The sequence below is a fragment of the Oncorhynchus nerka genome, linkage group LG3 (assembly GCF_034236695.1).
Source record: "Oncorhynchus nerka isolate Pitt River linkage group LG3, Oner_Uvic_2.0, whole genome shotgun sequence".
NCBI classification, from domain to species: domain Eukaryota; kingdom Metazoa; phylum Chordata; class Actinopteri; order Salmoniformes; family Salmonidae; genus Oncorhynchus; species Oncorhynchus nerka.
In genome coordinates this window covers 86276807-86297900 of record NC_088398.1, presented here as the reverse complement: position 1 = coordinate 86297900, position 21094 = coordinate 86276807, and the positions used below count along the sequence as shown (strand labels likewise).

Sequence of the window (21094 nt, the reverse complement as noted above, 5' to 3'; positions counted from 1 at the left end):
TAGTAGCATCGTAGTGGTAGTAGTATCGTAGTGGTAGTAGCATCGTAGTGGTAGTAGCGTCGTAGTGGTAGTAGCGTCGTAGTGGTAGTAGCGTCGTAGTGGTAGTAGCATCGTAGTGGTAGTAGTGGTAGTAGTGGTAGTAGCATCGTAGTGGTAGTAGGATCGTAGTGGTAGTAGCATCGTAGTGGTAGTAGCATCGTAATGGTAGTAGTGGTATTAGCATCGTAGTGGTAGTAGCATCGTAGTGGTAGTAGTATCGTAGTGGTAGTAGCATCGTAGTGGTAGTAGCGTCATAGTGGTAGTGGTAGTAGCATCGTAGTGGTAGTAGCATCGTAGTGGTAGTAGCATCGTAGTCGTAGTAGCACCGTAGTGGTAGAAGCATCGTAGTGGTAGAAGCATCGTAGTGGTGGTAGTAGCATCGTAGTGGTGGTAGCATCGTAGTGGTAGTAGCATCGTAGTGGTAGTAGCATCGTAGTGGTAGTAGCATCGTAGTAGTAGTAGCATCGTAGTTGTAGAAGCATCATAGTGGTGGTAGTAGCATCGTAGTGGTAGTAGCATCGTAGTGGTAGAAGCATCGTAGTGGTGGTAGCATCGTAGTGGTAGTAGCATCGTAGTGGTGGTAGTAGCATCGTAGTGGTAGTAGCATCGTAGTGGTAGAAGCATCGTAGTGGTGGTAGTGGTATCATAGTGGTAGTAGCATCGTAGTGGTAGTATCGTAGTGGTAGTAGTATCGTAGTGGTAGAAGCATCGTAGTGGTGGTAGTATCATAGTGGTAGTAGTATCGTAATGGTAGTATCATAGTGGTAGTAGTATCGTAGTGGTAGTAGCATCGTAGTGGTGGTAGTGGTATCATAGTGGTAGTAGCATTGTAGTGGTAATATCATAGTTGTAGTAGTATCGTAGTGTTAGAAGCATCGTAGTGGTGGTAGTGGTATCGTAGTGGTAGTGGTAGTAGTATCGTAGTGGTAGTAGCATCGTAGTGGTAGTAGCATCGTAGTGGTAGTAGTATCGTAGTGGTAGTAGCATCGTAGTGGTAGTAGCATCGTAGTGGTGGTAGTGTATCGTAGTGGTAGTAGCATCGTAGTGATAGTAGTATCGTAGTGGTAGTTGCATCGTAGTGGTAGTAGCATCGTAGTGGTAGTAGTATCGTAGTGGTAGTAGCATCGTAGTGGTAGTAGCATCGTAGTGGTAGTGGTGGTAGTAGCATCGTAGTGGTAGTAGCATCGTAGTCGTAGTAGCATCGTAATGGTAGTAGTTGTATTAGCATCGTAGTGGTAGTAGCATCGTAGTGGTAGTAGTATCGTAGTGGTAGTAGCATCGTAGTGGTAGTAGCGTCGTAGTGGTAGTAGCGTCGTAGTGGTAGTAGCGTCGTAGTGGTAGTAGCATCGTAGTGGTAGTAGTGGTAGTAGTGGTAGTAGCATCGTAGTGGTAGTAGCATTGTAGTGGTAGTGGCATCGTAGTGGTAGTAGCATCGTAGTCGTAGTAGCACCGTAGTGGTAGAAGCATCGTAGTGGTAGAAGCATCGTAGTGGTGGTAGTAGCATCGTAGTGGTGGTAGCATCGTAGTGGTAGTAGCATCGTAGTGGTAGTAGCATCGTAGTGGTAGTAGCATCGTAGTGGTAGAAGCATCGTAGTGGTGGTAGTAGCATCGTAGTGGTAGTAGCATCGTAGTGGTAGAAGCATCGTAGTGGTGGTAGTGGTATCATAGTGGTAGTAGCATCGTAGTGGTAGTATCGTAGTGGTAGTAGTATCGTAGTGGTAGTAGCATCGTAGTGGTGGTAGTGGTATCATTGTGGTAGTAGCATTGTAGTGGTAGTATCATCATTGTAGTAGTATCGTAGTGTTAGAAGCATCGTAGTGGTGGTAGTGGTATCGTAGTGGTAGTGGTAGTAGTATCGTAGTGGTAGTAGCATCGTAGTGGTAGTAGCATCGTAGTGGTAGTAGTATCGTAGTGGTAGTAGCATCGTAGTGGTAGTAGTATCGTAGTGGTAGTAGCATCGTAGTGGTAGTAGTATCGTAGTGGTAGTAGCATCGTAGTGGTAGTAGCATCGTAGTGATAGTAGTATCGTAGTGGTAGTTGCATCGTAGTGGTAGTAGCATCGTAGTGGTAGTAGTATCGTAGTGGTAGTAGCATCGTAGTGGTAGTAGCATCGTAGTGGTAGTAGCATCGTAGTGGTGGTAGTGTATCGTAGTGGTAGTAGCATCGTAGTGATAGTAGTATCGTAGTGGTAGTTGCATCGTAGTGGTAGTAGCATCGTAGTGGTAGTAGTATCGTAGTGGTAGTAGCATCGTAGTGGTAGTAGCATCGTAGTGGTAGTGGTGGTAGTAGCATCGTAGTGGTAGTAGCATCGTAGTCGAGTAGCATCGTAATGGTAGTAGTTGTATTGCATCGTAGTGGTGGTAGCATCGTAGTGGTAGTAGTATCGTAGTGGTAGTAGCATCGTGGTGGTAGTAGCGTCGTGGTGGTAGTAGCGTCGTAGTGGTAGTAGCGTCGTAGTGGTAGTAGCATCGTAGTGGTAGTAGTGGTAGTAGTGGTAGTAGCATCGTAGTGGTAGTAGCATTGTAGTGGTAGTGGCATCGTAGTGGTAGTAGCATCGTAGTCGTAGTAGCACCGTAGTGGTAGAAGCATCATAGTGGTAGAAGCATCGTAGTGGTGGTAGTAGCATCGTAGTGGTGGTAGCATCGTAGTGGTAGTAGCATCGTAGTGGTAGTAGCATCGTAGTGGTAGTAGCATCGTAGTGGTAGAAGCATCGTAGTGGTGGTAGTAGCATCGTAGTGGTAGTAGCATCGTAGTGGTAGAAGCATCGTAGTGGTGGTAGTGGTATCATAGTGGTAGTAGCATCGTAGTGGTAGTATCGTAGTGGTAGTAGTATCGTAGTGGTAGTAGCATCGTAGTGGTGGTAGTGGTATCATTGTGGTAGTAGCATTGTAGTGGTAGTATCATAGTTGTAGTAGTATCGTAGTGTTAGAAGCATCGTAGTGGTGGTAGTGGTATCGTAGTGGTAGTGGTAGTAGTATCGTAGTGGTAGTAGCATCGTAGTGGTAGTAGCATCGTAGTGGTAGTAGTATCGTAGTGGTAGTAGCATCGTAGTGGTAGTAGTATCGTAGTGGTAGTAGCATCGTAGTGGTAGTAGTATCGTAGTGGTAGTAGCATCGTAGTGGTAGTAGCATCGTAGTGATAGTAGTATCGTAGTGGTAGTTGCATCGTAGTGGTAGTAGCATCGTAGTGGTAGTAGTATCGTAGTGGTAGTAGCATCGTAGTGGTAGTAGCATCGTAGTGGTAGTAGCATCGTAGTGGTGGTAGTGTATCGTAGTGGTAGTAGCATCGTAGTGATAGTAGTATCGTAGTGGTAGTTGCATCGTAGTGGTAGTAGCATCGTAGTGGTGGTAGTATCGTAGTGGTGGTAGCATCGTAGTGGTAGTAGCATCGTAGTGGTAGTAGCATCGTAGTGGTAGCAGTATCGTAGTGATAGTAGTAGCATCGTAGTGATAGTAGTAGCATCGTAGTGATAGTAGTAGCGTAGTGATAGTAGTAGCATCGTAGTGATGGTAACATCGTAGTGGTGGTAGCATCGTAGTGGTAGTAGCATCGTAGTGGTAGTAGCATCGTAGTGGTAGCAGTATCGTAGTGATAGTAGTAGCATCGTAGTGGTAGTTGCATCGTAGTGGTAGTAGCATCGTAGTGGTGGTAGTATCGTAGTGGTGGTAGCATCGTAGTGGTAGTAGCATCGTAGTGGTAGTAGCATCGTAGTGGTAGCAGTATCGTAGTGATAGTAGTAGCATCGTAGTGATAGTAGTAGCATCGTAGTGATAGTAGTAGCATCGTAGTGATAGTAGTAGCGTAGTGATAGTAGTAGCGTCGTAGTGATAGTAGCATCGTAGTGGTAGTAGCATCGTAGTGATAGTAACATCGTAGTGGTAGTAGTATCGTAGTGGTAGTAGCATCGTAGTGGTAGTAGCATCGTAGTGGTAGTAGCATCATAGTGATAGTAACATCGTAGTGGTAGTAGTATCGTAGTGGTAGTAGCATCGTAGTGGTAGTAGCATCGTAATGGTAGTAGTGGTAGTAGCATCGTAGTGGTAGTAGCATCGTAGTGGTAGTAAGCATCGTAGTGGTAGTAGCATCGTAGTGGTAGTAGTGGTAGTAGCATCGTAGTGGTAGTAGCATCGTAGTGGTAGTAGTGGTAGTAGCATCGTAGTGGTAGTAGCATTGTAGTGGTAGTAGCATCGTAGTGGTAGTAGCATCGTAGTCGTAGTAGCACCGTAGTGGTAGAAGCATCGTAGTGGTAGAAGCATCGTAGTGGTGGTAGTAGCATCGTAGTGGTGGTAGCATCGTAGTGGTAGTAGCATCGTAGTGGTAGTAGCATCGTAGTGGTAGTAGCATCGTAGTGGTAGAAGCATCGTAGTGGTGGTAGTAGCATCGTAGTGGTAGTAGCATCGTAGTGGTAGAAGCATCGTAGTGGTGGTAGCATCGTAGTGGTAGTAGCATCGTAGTGGTAGAAGCATCGTAGTGGTAGAAGCATCGTAGTGGTGGTAGTAGCATCGTAGTGGTAGTAGCATCGTAGTGGTAGAAGCATCGTAGTGGTGGTAGTGGTATCATAGTGGTAGTAGCATCGTAGTGGTAGTATCGTAGTGGTAGTAGTATCGTAGTGGTAGAAGCATCGTAGTGGTGGTAGTATCATAGTGGTAGTAGTATCGTAGTGGTAGTATCATAGTGGTAGTAGTATCGTAGTGGTAGTAGCATCGTAGTGGTGGTAGTGGTAGTAGCATCGTAGTGGTAGTAGTATCGTAGTGGTGGTAGCATCGTAGTGGTAGTAGCATCGTAGTGGTGGTAGTAGCATCGTAGTGGTAGTAGCATCGTAGTGGTAGAAGCATCGTAGTGGTGGTAGCATCGTAGTGGTAGTAGCATCGTAGTGGTAGAAGCATCGTAGTGGTAGAAGCATCGTAGTGGTGGTAGTAGCATCGTAGTGGTAGTAGCATCGTAGTGGTAGAAGCATCGTAGTGGTGGTAGTGGTATCATAGTGGTAGTAGCATCGTAGTGGTAGTATCGTAGTGGTAGTAGTATCGTAGTGGTAGAAGCATCGTAGTGGTGGTAGTATCATAGTGGTAGTAGTATCGTAGTGGTAGTATCATAGTGGTAGTAGTATCGTAGTGGTAGTAGCATCGTAGTGGTGGTAGTGGTATCATAGTGGTAGTAGCATTGTAGTGGTAGTATCATAGTTGTAGTGTTAGAAGCATCGTAGTGGTGGTAGCATCGTAGTGGTAGTAGCATCGTAGTGGTAGTAGTATCGTAGTGGTAGTAGCATCGTAGTGGTAGTAGCATCGTAGTGGTGGTAGTGTATCGTAGTGGTAGTAGCATCGTAGTGATAGTAGTATCGTAGTGGTAGTTGCATCGTAGTGGTAGTAGCATCGTAGTGGTAGTAGTATCGTAGTGGTAGTAGTATCGTAGTGGTAGTTGCATCGTAGTGGTAGTAGCATCGTAGTGGTAGTAGTATCGTAGTGGTGGTAGCATCGTAGTGGTAGTAGCATCGTAGTGGTAGTAGCATCGTAGTGGTAGCAGTATCGTAGTGATAGTAGTAGCATCGTAGTGATAGTAGTAGCATCGTAGTGATAGTAGTAGCATCGTAGTGATAGTAGTAGCATCGTAGTGATAGTAGCATCGTAGTGGTAGTAGCATCGTAGTGATAGTAACATCGTAGTGGTAGTAGTATCGTAGTGGTAGTAGCATCGTAGTGGTAGTAGCATCGTAGTGGTAGTAGCATCATAGTGATAGTAACATCGTAGTGGTAGTAGTATCGTAGTGGTAGTAGCATCGTAGTGGTAGTAGCATCGTAATGGTAGTAGTGGTATTAGCATCGTAGTGGTAGTAGCATCGTAGTGGTATTAGCATCGTAGTGATATTAACATCGTAGTGGTAGTAGCATCGTAGTGGTAGTAGCATCGTAGTGGTAGTAGCATCGTAGTGGTAGTAAGCATCGTAGTGGTAGTAGCATCGTAGTGGTAGTAGTGGTAGTAGCATCGTAGTGGTAGTAGCATCGTAGTGGTATTAGTATTGTTGTGGTAGTAGTGGTAGTAGCATCGTAGTGGTAGTAGCATCGTAGTGGTAGTAGTATTGTTGTGGTAGTAGCATCGTAGCGGTAGTAGTATTGTTGTGGTAGTATAGGTAGTAGCATCGTAGTGGTAGTAGTATCGTAGTGGTAGTAGCATCGTAGTGGTAGTAGCGTCATAGTGGTAGTGGTAGTAGCATCGTAGTGGTAGTAGCATCGTAGTGGTAGTAGCATCGTAGTAGTAGTAGCATCGTAGTTGTAGAAGCATCATAGTGGTGGTAGTAGCATCGTAGTGGTAGAAGCATCGTAGTGGTGGTAGCATCGTAGTGGTAGTAGCATCGTAGTGGTAGAAGCATCGTAGTGGTGGTAGTGGTATCATAGTGGTAGTAGCATCGTAGTGGTAGTATCGTAGTGGTAGTAGTATCGTAGTGGTAGAAGCATCGTAGTGGTGGTAGTATCATAGTGGTAGTAGTATCGTAATGGTAGTATCATAGTGGTAGTAGTATCGTAGTGGTAGTAGCATCGTAGTGGTGGTAGTGGTATCATAGTGGTAGTAGCATTGTAGTGGTAGTATATCATAGTTGTAGTAGTATCGTAGTGTTAGTAGCATCGTAGTGGTGGTAGTGGTATCGTAGTGGTGGTGGTAGTAGCATCGTAGTGGTAGTAGCATCGTAGTGGTGGTAGCATCGTGTGGTAGTAGCATCGTAGTGGTAGTAGCATCGTGGTGGTAGTAGCATCGTAGTGGTGGTAGTGTGTCGTAGTGGTAGTAGCATCGTGGTGATAGTAGTATCGTAGTGGTGGTTGCATCGTAGTGGTAGTAGCATCGTAGTGGTAGTAGTCGTAGTGGTAGTAGCATCGTAGTGGTAGTAGCATCGTAGTGGTGGTAGCATCGTGTGGTAGTAGTGGTGGTAGTATCGTAGTGGTAGTAGCATCGTAGTCGTAGTAGCATCGTAATGGTGGTAGTTGTATTAGCATCGTAGTGGTAGTAGCATCGTAGTGGTAGTAGTAGCATCGTGGTGGTAGTAGCATCGTAGTGGTAGTAGCGTCGTGGTGGTAGTAGCATCGTAGTGGTAGTAGCGTCGTAGTGGTAGTAGCATCGTGGTGGTAGTAGTGGTAGTGGTGGTAGTAGCATCGTAGTGGTAGTAGCATCGTAGTGGTAGTAGCATCGTGGTGGTAGTTGCGTAATGGTAGTAGTGGTAGTAGCATCGTAGTGGTAGTAGCATCGTGTGGTGGTAGTAGTATCGTGTGGTAGTAGCATCGTGGTGGTAGTAGCATCATAGTGGTGGTGGTGGTAGCATCGTGGTGGTGGTAGCATCGTAGTGGTAGTAGCATCGTGGTGGTAGTAGCACCGTGGTGGTAGAAGCATCGTAGTGGTAGTAGCATCGTAGTGGTGGTAGTAGCATCGTAGTGGTGGTAGCATCGTAGTGGTAGTAGCATCGTGGTGGTAGTAGCATCGTAGTGGTAGTAGCATCGTAGTGGTAGTAGCATCGTAGTGGTAGTAAGCATCATAGTGGTGGTAGTAGCATCGTAGTGGTAGTAGCATCGTAGTGGTAGTAGCATCGTAGTGGTGGTAGCATCGTAGTGGTAGTAGCATCGTAGTGGTGGTAGTAGCATCGTAGTGGTAGTAGCATCGTAGTGGTAGAAGCATCGTAGTGGTGGTAGTGGTATCATAGTGGTAGTAGCATCGTAGTGGTAGTATCGTAGTGGTAGTAGTATCGTAGTGGTAGAAGCATCGTAGTGGTGGTAGTATCATAGTGGTAGTAGTATCGTAATGGTAGTATCATCGTAGTGGTGGTAGTGGTATCGTAGTGGTAGTGGTAGTAGCATCGTAGTGGTAGTAGCATCGTAGTGGTATTAGTATTGTTGTGGTAGTAGTGGTAGTAGCATCGTAGTGGTAGTAGTATTGTTGTGGTAGTAGCATCGTAGCGGTAGTAGTATTGTTGTGGTAGTATAGGTAGTAGCATCGTAGTGGTAGTAGTATTGTTGTGGTAGTAGCATCGTAGTGGTAGTAGCATCGTAGTGGTAGTAGTGGTAGTAGCATCGTAGTGGTAGTAGTATTGTTGTTGTGGTAGTAGCATCGTAGTGGTAGTAGTATTGTTGTGGTAGTAGCATCGTAGTGGTAGTAGTATTGTTGTGGTAGTAGTATCGTAGTGGCAGTAGTATTGTTGTGGCAGTAGTGGTAGTAGCATCGGAGTGGTAGTAGTATCGTAGTGGTAGTAGCATCGTAGTGGTGGTAGTAGCATCGTAGTGGTAGTAGCATCGTAGTGGTAGTAGCATCGTAGTGGTTGTAGCATCGTAGTCGTAGTAGTATTGTTGTGGTAGTAGTGGTAGTAGCATCGTAGTAGTATTGTTGTTGTAGTAGTGGTATTAGCATCGTAGTGGTAGTAGCATCGTAGTCGTAGTAGTATTGTTGTGGTCTCTCCCTGTATGTATGAGTTGTATTTGTCTCTCCAGGATCCTGACGGTCTCACAGCAGCACCAGTTAACCCAGGCCCAGCAGCAGGTCTCAGGGCTGGAGGTAGAGAGTAGGCAGCTACAGATCCAGGTCACCACTCTGCTCCAGACCAAGGATGTGATGCAGGGTGAGCAGTGACACTTGTTGCCTTAAAGATGAATACCAATTTCCATTTGGCAGGAAGACAGAATGTCTTGGAGCCTACTTCCAGAATCTAAGCCTACTGTAGCCTACAATGAAAATATGACAAAAGTGCCACAGATTTACCTCTCTGTGAGTTGGGTTCTCCAGACCCCATCAAATTACACAGAACCAGCCCATTTATCCACATCTTGTATGTGTTCATTTTCAACAGTTATTCAACTCATCATGGCTTTGTTGTATTGGTCCCTGATATCTCTATCTTCCAGGGGAGGTCCAGTGTCTGAGGGGAGAGATGGAGAGAGGGAGGAGCCAGACAGAGAAGGAGAAACAGGAGGAGCGAGAGGAGAGAGAGAGGAGCCAGAGAGAGAGTGAGGTCTGCCAGGCTGACCTAGAAAGGCTGCAGTTACTGGTAGATCAGACAACAGAGAAAGGGACAAGACAAGAGGAGGAACGGAGAGAAGAGAGGGAAGGATGGCAGAGAGAGAGGATGGCGTTGAGCTCGGAGCTGGGGCACAGAGATGGAGAGGTGGTGGCGATGAAGAGCAGGATGGAGGGATTGGAGAAGGAGAAGGAGGAGAGAGATGCAGAGCTGGAGAGACTAACCGCAGAACACAAGAGCCACCTACACAGAGAGAGAAAACTGAAGGAGGAGAGAGATGCAGAGCTGGAGAGACTAACCACAGAACACAAGAGCCACCTACACAGAGAGAGAAAACTGAAGGAGGAGGGGGAGAGATGGAGAGAGAAAGCAGAGGAGAGAGCAGAAGAGGGGGAGAGATGGAGAGAGAGAGCAGAGGAGGGAGAGAGATGGAGGGAGAAAGCAGAGGAGGGAGAGAGATGGAGAGAGAGAGCAGAGGAGGGAGAGAGATGGAGGGAGAAAGCAGAAGAGGGGGAGAGATGGAGGGAGAAAGCAGAAAAGAGAGCAGAAGAGGGGGAGAGATGGAGGGAGAGAGCAGAGGAGGTAGAGAGATGGAGGGAGAGAGCAGAGGAGGGAGAGAGATGGAGGGAGAGAGCAGAGGAGAGGGAGAGAGAAAATGCGAGACTGAGTCAGAGGCTCACTGAAAAAGAGAAGAATAACAGTGAACAACTAAAGGCTGTGAAAAGAGAGAGTGACAAGATAGCAGAACAACTGAAAAAGGAGGAGGTAGATGGAAGGAAGAGATTAGAGAAGATAGAGGAACTGAAAACTAGAATGATCTCACTGGAGGAAGAAAGAGACAATCTGGAGGCAGAACTGAAGAAAACTGAACTATTGGAGAACAAGATGTTTGCCGTGGAGAGAGAGAACTCACAGCTCAGAGAGAGGGAGAGAGAAAGATACCAGGAGGAGAGTCTGAGAAAGAGGAGGAATGAGTCGGAGGGAAGGGAGCGATTAGAGGAGATAGAGGAGCTGAAAACTCGAATAATCTCACTGGAGGAAGAAAGAGACAATCTGGAGAGGGAAATGGTGGAAATGAGTCAGAGGTTTAAAGAAACAGAGAATAAAGAGAGTGAACAACTGAAAGACAGAAGAAGAGAGATGGAGAAGGTGGCAGAAGTTCTGAGAACAAGGGAAGGAGAGATGAGAAAGAGAGAGGAGGAGATGACAGAAGTTCTGAGAACAAGGGAAGGAGAGATGAGAAAGAGAGAGGAGGAGATGACAGAGCTGAAAGCCACGATCATCTCTCTGGAGGAAGAGTTGAAGGACATTGAGATATTAAAGGGAAACCTTCAGGCTTTAGAAGAGGTCAACACCAAACTCCTGGACAAGGAGATAGAGGAAGAGAGGAAGACGGAGAAGAGAGAAGCAGAAGAGAGGGAGAGGGCGGAGAGATTGAAAGAAGAGCTGACACAGAAAGACGTGGAGGTACAGGAGGTGAAGAACAGGATGGAGGGATTGGAGAAGGAGAGGGAGGAGAGATTGAAAGAAGAGCTGACACAGAAAGACGTGGAGGTACAGGAGGTGAAGAACAGGATGGAGGGATTGGAGAAGGAGAGGGAGGAGAGATTGAAAGAAGAGCTGACACAGAAAGACGTGGAGGTACAGGAGGTGAAGAACAGGATGGAGGGATTGGAGAAGGAGAGGGAGGAGATGTCGTGTTTGTTGGAGGAGAGAGACGCAGAGCTGGAGAGACTAACCGTAGAACACAAGAGCCACCTACACAGAGAGAGAAAACTGAAGGAGGAGGGGGAGAGATGGAGAGAGAGAGCAGAGGAGGGAGAGAGATGGAGAGAGAAAGCAGAGGAGGGAGAGAGATGGAGGGAGAAAGCAGAGGAGAGAGCAGAAGAGGGGGAGAGATGGAGGGAGAAAGCAGAGGAGAGAGCAGAAGAGGGAGAGAGATGGAGGGAGAAAGCAGAGGAGAAAGAGAGATGGAGGGAGAGAGCAGAAGAGGGAGAGAGATGGAGGGAGAGAGCAGAAGAGGGAGAGAGATGGAGGGAGAAAGCAGAGGAGAAAGAGAGATGGAGGGAGAGAGCAGAAGAGGGGGAGAGATGGAGGGAGAAAGCAGAAGAGGGGGAGAGATGGAGGGAGAAAGCAGAGGAGAGAGCAGAAGAGGGAGAGAGATGGAGGGAGAAAGCAGAGGAGAGAGCGGAAGAGGTAGAGAGATGGAGGGAGAGAGCAGAAAAGAGAGCAGAAGAGGGGGAGAGATGGAGGAGAAAGCAGAAGAGGGGGAGAGATGGAGGGAGAAAGCAGAAGAGGGGGAGAGATGGAGGGAGAAAGCAGAGGAGAGAGCAGAAGAGGGGGAGAGATGGAGGGAGAAAGCAGAGGAGAGAGCAGAGGAGGGAGAGAGATGGAGGGAGAGAGCAGAGGAGGGAGAGAGATGGAGGGAGAGAGCAGAGGAGGGAGAGAGAGAAAATGCGAGACTGAGTCAGAGGCTCACTGAAAAAGAGAAGAATAACAGTGAACAACTAAAGGCTGTGAAAAGAGAGAGTGACAAGATAGCAGAACAACTGAAAAAGGAGGAGGTAGATGGAAGGAAGAGATTAGAGAAGATAGAAGAACTGAAAACTAGAATGATCTCACTGGAGGAAGAAAGAGACAATCTGGAGGCAGAACTGAAGAAAACTGAACTATTGGAGAACAAGATGTTTGCCGCGGAGAGAGAGAACTCACAGCTCAGAGAGAGGGAGAGAGAAAGATACCAGGAGGAGAGTCTGAGAAAGAGGAGGAATGAGTCGGAGGGAAGGGAGCGAGAGGAGAGACTGAGAGGAAAGCTGGAGCTGAGAGAAGGAGAGGTTGAGGTCTTGAGAGTGAAGTTGATTGTCTTAGAAGAAGAGAGGGATGAGGGGAAGAGAGAGCAGCAGACACTAGAGGGGAAGATGGAGAGACAGATGGCTCAGCTGAGGGAAAGAGAAGAGGAGGTAGAGAAACTGAGGGAGGAGGAAGAGAAGGCCGGGGCTAGGCTACAGCAGAGCGAGGAAGAGTTGAGAAATCTGAAAGACAGAATGCACCAGTCAGAGCTCTCAGAGAAACACGTCTCAGACCTTCTGATAGAGACGGAGTCTTTACTAGAGACCGAGAGGAGTCAGAGCAGAGACAGGGATAAAGCACTACACCTGGCCAAGGAGGAGAGGGAGAGAGAACGGGCACAGGAAACAGAGCAGCACAACGTGAGACTGGAAGAGGAAGTGAAGAAATGGAAAGAAAGAGTGGAGGAACGGATAAAAGAAGTAGCAAGGCTCTCACAGCTCCTGAAGGAGAGAGAGGAGGAGGACTTTAGGGTGAGAGCGGTAGAGAGCGGTGGAGAAAGACAGAGACAGAAGGAGGAACTGAAAAGGAGTGAGGAGGAGAGGGAGAGACAGGAGGATGTTTTGAGGAGGAACAAGGAGGAGAGGGAATGGTTGGGTGCCCAGCTGAAAGAGGAGCAGACGGAGGGAGAGAGACTGAGGTCCAGACTAGAGGAGGTGCAGAGAGGACAACGCCTCCTGCAGGAGGATAGAGGATGTCGCGTAGAGAGGCTGGGGGCTCAGGTTAAAGCCCTGGAGGAGGAGAGAGACCACCTCTTAGCTGAGATCAGGAAGAAGGAGAGAGAGGCTGGGATCCTGAAGGATGAGACTCACAGAGAGAGGAGAGAGAAAGAGAGGACTGGCTCCTCACTGAGAAGGATGGAGGAGGAGTTGAAGGAGAGCAGGGAGGCGCTGGCCCTCCGTCTGGCCACCCTGAAGGAGCAGGGAGCAGAGATGACCAGGAGCAGGGAGAGAAGCAGGAAGGAGGTGCAGGAGAAGGAGGGGGACAACCAGAAGATGAGAGAGGGGCTGAAGACAGCCATGCAGGAGATGGCTACCCTGAACCAGCTGCTGGAGGAGAGCCACAGGGAGGGGGAGAGGCTAAGGAGCCTCCTGCAGGAGAGGAAAGAGGAGATGGTGAAGAGCAGGGAGGAGAGCCTGCGTGCTGCCCGGGGGGAGGTGGAGGAGCTGCGAGGGAGGACCAGGGCTGTGGAGCAAGAGAAAAGGGAGGTGGAGAGAAAGCTCAGAGACAGAGAGGAGGAGATGGAGGAGGCAGTGAGAGAGAAGGACAGGAGACAGAAGGAGATGGAGGAGGTGTTGGGAGAGAAGGAGGCTGAGCTGACAACCACCAGGGCTAGACTGGATGTCCTGGAGGAACAGAGGACAGAGCTCAGATGTCTGGCTGCTGAGAAGGCAGTTACACAGCTCAGAGAGAGAATCAGAGTGGTGGAGGGAGAGATGGAGGGAGTGAGAGAAGAGAAGAAGAGCGAGATCGAGAGGCTTCAGCGGAAGATGGAGACGTTGAGACAGGAAGAGGAGGAGAGGAGGGAGAGTCTGAAACTAAGGGAGCAGGAGAGCCTGAGGCGTGTAGAGTTAGTCACGGACATGCTGAGAGAGAGGGAGACGGAGCTGGAGAGGGTGAGAGAGAAAGCTTACAGAGAGGAGAAAGATCAACTGGAGGAGAGAAAGAGAGACACAGAGGAAGTGAAACTGCAGAGTCTGGAGAAAGAAGAGACAGATGAACAGAGGAGACTGAGAGAGCCTGGGGAACAAAAGGAGGCGACAGACCAGAAGAGAGGAGAAAGAAGTCGGGAGGGTCCAGGAAGAGAGGTCTGGCTTCAGGACGAGGTAGATACTCTGAGGAAGAGAGTGTCCTCCCAGCTCCAGGACACAGAGGAAAGGGAGAGACTGTTGAGACAGAGAGAAGAGGAGGGCCAGGAGAGTCTTAGACTGTTGAGACAGAGAGAGACAGAGCTTTACACCCTGAGAGAGAGAGTAGAGGAACTCGGTAAGGACAGAGACCGTGTCACAGCTGCCCTGGAGAAGACTGAGGCTACCATGATTGGCTACCGGGACAGAGCCCACCAACAGGAGCAAAGCAAAGGGGCGGGATCTGAGGTTAGTACAACTCCTCTCTATGGCTGGGCCCCAAATGACCCCTATGGACCCTGGTCACTAGTAGTGCACTATACAGGGAATAGCGTTCCACAGGGCGCTGGTCAACAGTAGTGCACTATATAGGGAATAGGCTTCCACAGGGCGCTGGTCAACTGTAGTGCACTATATAGGGAATAGGGTTCCACAGGGCGCTGGTCAACTGTAGTGCACTATATAGGGAATAGGGTTCCACAGGGCGCTGGTCAACTGTAGTGCACTATATAGGGAATAGGCTTCCACAGGGCGCTGGTCAACTGTAGTGCACTATATAGGGAATAGGGTTCCACAGGGCGCTGGTCAACTGTAGTGCACTATTAGGGAATAGGGTGCCATTTGGGATGCAAACCACTGTCAATATTGGTCCTTCGACCTGGACACAGTTAGTCTGGTGTCTGTAGGTAAAGGATGTGGTCTGGTGTCTGTAGGTAAAGGATGTGGTCTGGTGTCTGTAGGTAAAGGATGTGGTCTGGTGTCTGTAGGTAAAGGATGTGGCCTGGTGTCTGTAGGTAAAGGATGTGGTCTGGTGTCTGTAGGTAAAGGATGTGGTCTGGTGTCTGTAGGTAAAGGATGTGGTCTGGTGTCTGTAGGTAAAGGATGTGGTCTGGTGTCTGTAGGTAAAGGATGTGGTCTGGTGTCTGTAGGTAAAGGATGTGGTCTGGTGTCTGTAGGTAAAGGATGTGGTCTGGTGTCTGTAGGTAAAGGATGTGGTCTGGTGTCTGTAGGTAAAGGATGTGGCCTGGTGTCTGTAGGTAAAGGATGTGGTCTGGTGTCTGTAGGTAAAGGATGTGGCCTGGTGTCTGTAGGTAAAGGATGTGGCCTGGTGTCTGTAGGTAAAGGATGTGGTCTGGTGTCTGTAGGTAAAGGATGTGGTCTGGTGTCTGTAGGTAAAGGATGTGGTCTGGTGTCTGTTGGTAAAGGATGTAGTCTGGTGTCTGTAGGTAAAGGATGTGGTCTGGTGTCTGTAGGTAAAGGATGTGGTCTGGTGTCTGTAGGTAAAGGATGTGAGCTGATCAGGAGAAGGGACTGGACCAGACACTACTTTACAAATGACATCTCATCCCCTATATAGTGCACTGCTTTAGACCGGGACCCATGTGTTAACATGTCAGCTGTTATAACTCTCCTCCCCAAGAAATGTTATAACCCCCCCAAGGCATGTTATAACCCCCCCAAGACATGTTATAACCCCCCAAGACATGTTATAACCCCCAAGGCATGTTATAACCCCCAGGACATGTTATAACCCCCAGGACATGTTATAACCCCCAGGACATGTTATAACCCCCATGACATGTTATAACCCCCAAGGCATGTTATCACCCCCCAGGGCATGTTATAACCCCCAAGACATGTTATAACCCCCAAGACATGTTATAACCCCCAAGGCATGTTATAACCCCCAAGACATGTTATAACCCCCAAGACATGTTATAACCCTCCAGGACATGTTATAACCCCCAAGACATGTTATAACCCCCAGGGCATGTTATAACCCCCAAGGCATGTTATAACCCCCAGGGCATGTTATAACCCCCAAGACATGTTATAACCCCCAAGACATGTTATAACCCCCAAGACATATTATCACCCCCAAGACATATTATCACCCCCAAGACATATTATCACCCCCAAGACATATTATAACCCCCAGGACATGTTATAACCCCCAAGACATGTTATAACCCCCAATACATGTTATAACCCCCAAGACATGTTATAACCCCTAAGGGACATTATAACCCCCAAGACATGTTATAACCCCCAGGACATGTTATAACCCCCAAGACATGTTATTACCCCCAGGGCATGTTATAACCCCCAAGACATGTTATAACCCCCAAGACATGTTATAACCCCCAAGACATGTTATAACCCCCAAGGCATGTTATAACCCCCAGGACATATTATAACCCCCAAGGCATGTTATAACCCCCAAGACATGTTATTACCCCCAGGGCATGTTATAACCCCCAAGACATGTTATAACCCCCAAGACATGTTATAACCCCCCAAGACATGTTATAACCCCATAAGGGACGTTATAACCCCCAAGACATGTTATAACCCACTAAGGGACATTATAACCCACTAAGGGACATTATAACCCCCAAGACATGTTATAACCCCAAGACATGTTATAACCCCCCAAGACATATTATAACCCCCCAAGGGACATTATAACCCCCCAAGGGACAGTTTTCCAGTTGTGAGCAGCAATTCAGTGTCTGTCTGGTGAGTACCTGTCGGACCCGTCTGCCCATACAGGAGACAGTAGTGCTGTACAGTTCAGTAAACGACCCTGATGTAAAAGACTGTCTGTTCTGCAGAGGGCCGTGGCCCAGCTAGAGATAGACCCTGGTGTAAATGACTGTCTGTCTGTCCTGCAGAGGGCCGTGGCCCAGCTAGAGATGGACCCCCTGGTCCAGGAACGTCTGTCTGTCCTACAGAGGGCCGTGGCCCAGCTCGAGATGGACCCTGGTGTAAATGACTGTCTGTCTGTCCTGCAGAGGACCGTGGCCCAGCTAGAGATAGACCCTGGTGTAAATGACTGTCTGTCTGTCCTGCAGAGGGCCGTGGCCCAGCTAGAGATGGACCCCCTGGTCCAGGAACGTCTGTCTGTCCTGCAGAGGGCCGTGGCCCAGCTAGAGATAGATCATAGACGGCTACAGAGGAGAAACACACTACTGGAACAACGCACTGACAGACTGAAGACTGAGAGGAAACACCTCAGAGAGATGCTGACACAGGTACACAGATCCTCCTTGTTTTCTACCTTATTTACCTGCACGACTAAAGGTTAAGTTAATCATCCATTCACCTGATTTCAGATCCCGAATAGAAAGGAGGCGCCCTCACATTTGCCTGTTTTCTAGTCCCAGAACTTTTGGATAATTCAGAACAGTTACCTTCCAATTTCGAAATGATACTTGTGATGTGGTTTGTGTTAAAGACGGAGAGAGGATCCTCCAGCCGCCTCAGAGACAGAGCTCAGGTTGGTCATCAACCGTCTGCTAACTACTCTGGTCATGTCACTAGCAGTTACAACTCAATGGGCTCTACTACAGTGCAGTTGGAGGGGGTGGTGTGTGCTGAATTTAGACAGAGCATTAACTCCTTTCTGTTCTGTAGGAGTCCAGGGGCTTGGTTGGTCTGGAAACAGAGGAGTTGGAACTCCTTAGGACCAAGGTGAAGGAGCTAGAGGACCAGGTAGGTCACTGTGGGCACCGTGGCTGTGTCCCAATCTGTATCCAATTCCCTTAAGGGCTCATCAGAGTTCACAACAGTGTCTGCACAGCAGTGTTCTACAATATTGAACCTTTCATATTCTTTTTAGTTCTCAGCGCGCCTCCCTGGAGCGATTTCTCCAACCGATCAAAAGAAGAGAAAGCCGTGTACACAGAGTGTATTTTGGGGAGGTGCACGGTCACTGGGCCGCGGGACTATTACAGTTCGGTAGCTTTGGACTCTGTATCACGCAGAGGACCATAACTATTGATCACGGTGTCTGATTGGTATAGATCATAACTATTGATCACGGTGTCTGATCGGTGTCTGATCATTATAAATCATAACTATTGATCACAGTGTCTGATCATTATAGATCATAACTATTGATCACGGTGTCTGATCGGTGTCTGATCATTATAAATCATAACTATTGATCACGGTGTCTGATCATTATAAATCATAACTATTGATCACGGTGTCTGATTGGTATAGATCATATCTATTGATCACGGTGTCTGATCATTATAAATCATAACTATTGATCACAGTGTCTGATCGGTGTCTGATCATTACTATTGATCACGGTGTCTGATCATTATAGATCATATCTATTGATCACGGTGTCTGATCATTATAGATCATAACTATTGATCACGGTGTCTGATCGTTATACATCATAACTATTGATCACGGTGTCTGATCGTTATACATCATAACTATTGATCACGGTGTCTGATCATTATAAATCAACTATTGATCACAGTGTCTGATCATTATAGATCATAACTATTGATCACGGTGTCTGATCGGTGTCTGATCGTTATACATCATAACTATTGATCACGGTGTCTGATCATTATAAATCATAACTATTGATCACAGTGTCTGATCATTATAGATCATAACTATTGATCACAGTGTCTGATCATTATAAATCATAACTATTGATCACGGTGTCTGATCGGTGTCTGATCGTTATACATCATAACTATTGATCACGGTGTCTGATCATTATAAATCATAACTATTGATCACATTGTCTGATCATTATAGATCATAACTATTGATCACAGTGTCTGATCATTATAAATCATAACTATTGATCACGGTGTCTGATCGTTATAGATCATAACTATTGATCACGGTGTCTGATCATTATAGATCATAACTATTGATCACAGTGTCTGATCATTATAAATCATAACTATTGATCACGGTGTCTGATCGTTATAGATCATAACTATTGATCACGGTGTCTGATCGTTATAGATCATAACTATTGATCACGGGCCGGTGAGGGAATACGGTGTCATTTCAGATGTATACTATGATTTGTCAAGCTTGTTTAATCATCATTTATCAAGGTGATGATTTTATATTCATGTTGAACGTTCCCTCGCAGGTACACTACCTACAGCTGACACTCGTCCTCGACCACCGGGAGAGGGTGGAGTTTATCCAACACTCCTCCAGGAACAACCAATGGCTGGTGTCTCTTCGCCAAGACTTGACTGATTCTCTGGTATTGGTCTCGCAGCAACCAATCCCCTCTGTGCTGGAGTCAGAGACACACCGATTGGATAGGAGTGTCAGGGAGGAGGAGATGAGATTGTCTCTCAGTCAGAGTTGAAGATGAAGCACAGTATGTTTGCCTCCGAAATGGCACCCTATTGTCTTCCAGGGCTCTGGTCAAAAGTAGTGCACTATATCTGGAATAGGGTGCCATTTGGGTCTAAAGTAGTGCACTGTATCTGGAATAGGGTGCCATTTGGGTCTAAAGTAGTGCACTGTATCTGGAATAGGGTGCCATTTGGGTCTAAAGTAGTGCACTGTATCTGGAATAGGGTGCCATTTGGGTCTAAAGTAGTGCACTGTATCTGGAATAGGGTGCCATTTGGGTCTAAAGTAGTGCACTGTATCTGGAATAGGGTGCCATTTGGGTCTAAAGTAGTGCACTGTATCTGGAATAGGGTGCCATTTGGGTCTAAAGTAGTGCACTGTATCTGGAATAGGGTGCCATTTGGGACTAAAGTAGTGCACTATATCTGGAATAGGGTGCCATTTGGGACTTACCCTATGTATACTGAACAAAGATATAAACACAACATGCAACACTTCATATTAACTCAATTGAAATGAATTAGGTCCTAATCTATGGATTTAACATGACTGGGCAGGGGCTCAGCCATGGGTGGGCCTGGGAGGGCATAGGCCCAACTAATCAGAATGAGTTTTTCCCCACAAAAGGGCTTTATTACAGACAGAAATACTCCTCCGTTTGATCAGCTGTCCGGGTGGCTGTTCTCAGACGATTTCGCAGGTGAAGAAGCTGGATGTGGACCTCCTGGGCTGGCCTGGTTACACGTGGTCTGTGGTTGTGAGGCTGGCTGGACGTATCGCCATATTCTCTAAAAGGACATTGGAGGTGGCTTATGGTAGAGAAATTAACATTCAATTATCTGGCAACAGCTCTGGTGGACATTCCTGCAGTCAGAATGCCAATTGCACCCTCCTTCAAAACTTGAGACATCTGTGGCATTGTGTTGTGTGACAAAACTGCACATTTTAGAGTGGCCTTTTATTTTTCCTAGCACAAGGTGCACCTGTGTAATGCTCATGCTGTTAAATCATCTTCTTGATATGCCACACCTGTCAGGTGGATGGATTATCTTGGCAAAGAAGAAATGCTCACTAACAGGGATGTAAATTAATTTGTGCACAACTTTAAATGTTGTGTTTATATTTTTGTTCAGTGTAGTTATCATATACCTTTTATGCGTTTGAATCCGAGTTGGGGTCAATTCACTTTTCAATGTAGTCAATTCAGGAAGTGAATATTTCCAATTCATGAGGATTTTTCCAATTCATGAAAGCCCGATTCCGACTTAGGAGGCCTCTCATACTCACTTCAGTAGTTGGTATTCAGACTTAACTTATGAAGGTGTGTAACGTGCTTTTCTTTTGAGCTCGCTGAATACATTTAATTAAACTGCTGAAAACACTCCCACTGACTGGGCGACAGTTTTTCTTGTGGAGTTTTTTCAGAATATAGAATCCTTCTAGAGAACAGGTTCAGAATATAGAATCCTTCTAGAGAACAGGTTCAGAATATAGAATCCTTCTAGAGAACAGGTTCAGAATATAGAATCCTTCTAGAGAACAGGTTCAGAATATAGAATCCTTCTAGAGAACAGGTTCAGAATATAGAATCCTTCTAGAGAACAGGTTCAGAATATAGAATCATTCTAGAGAACAGGTTCAGAATATAGAATCCTTCTAGAGAACAGGTTCAGAATATGGAATCCGTCTAGAGAACAGGTTCAGAATATAGAATCCTTCTAGAGAACAGGTTCAGAATATAGAATGCTTCTAGAGAACAGGTTCAGAATATAGAATCCTTCTAGAGAACAGGTTCAGAATATAGAATCCTTCTAGAGAACAGGTTCAGAATATAGAATCCTTCTAGAGAACAGGTTCAGAATATAGAATGCTTCTAGAGAACAGGTTCAGAATATAGAATGCTTCTAGAGAACAGGTTCAGAATATAGAATCCTTCTAGAGAACAGGTTCAGAATATAGAATGCTTCTAGAGAACAGGTTCAGAATATAGAATCCTTCTAGAGAACAGGTTCAGAATATAGAATCCGTCTAGAGAACAGGTTCAGAATATAGAATCCATCTAGAGAACAGGTTCAGAATATAGAATCCTTCTAGAGAACAGGTTCAGAATATAGAATCCATCTAGAGAACAGGTTCAGAATATAGAATCCTTCTAGAGAACAGGTTCAGAATATTGAGTCCTTCTAGAGAACAGGTTCAGAATATAGAATCCTTCTAGAGAACAGGTTCAGAATATAGAA

General features: G+C 46.6%; 1 protein-coding gene across 1 annotated transcript in view; it reads left to right on the top strand.

The window, feature by feature from the left end:
* The window catches only part of LOC115126463 (trichohyalin-like), an 82896-nt gene extending 62658 nt beyond the window's left edge, over nucleotides 1-20238 (top strand). Inside the window, 7 exon segments of the mRNA XM_065016372.1 lie at nucleotides 8501-8628; nucleotides 8912-11491; nucleotides 11494-13967; nucleotides 16394-16753; nucleotides 16957-17130; nucleotides 17133-17213; nucleotides 18637-20238. Of these exon segments, the coding sequence (XP_064872444.1) occupies nucleotides 8501-8628; nucleotides 8912-11491; nucleotides 11494-13967; nucleotides 16394-16753; nucleotides 16957-17130; nucleotides 17133-17213; nucleotides 18637-18864 (6025 nt within the window). The 3' untranslated portion in view covers nucleotides 18865-20238.
* The last annotated feature ends 856 nt before the right edge of the window (nucleotides 20239-21094 follow it).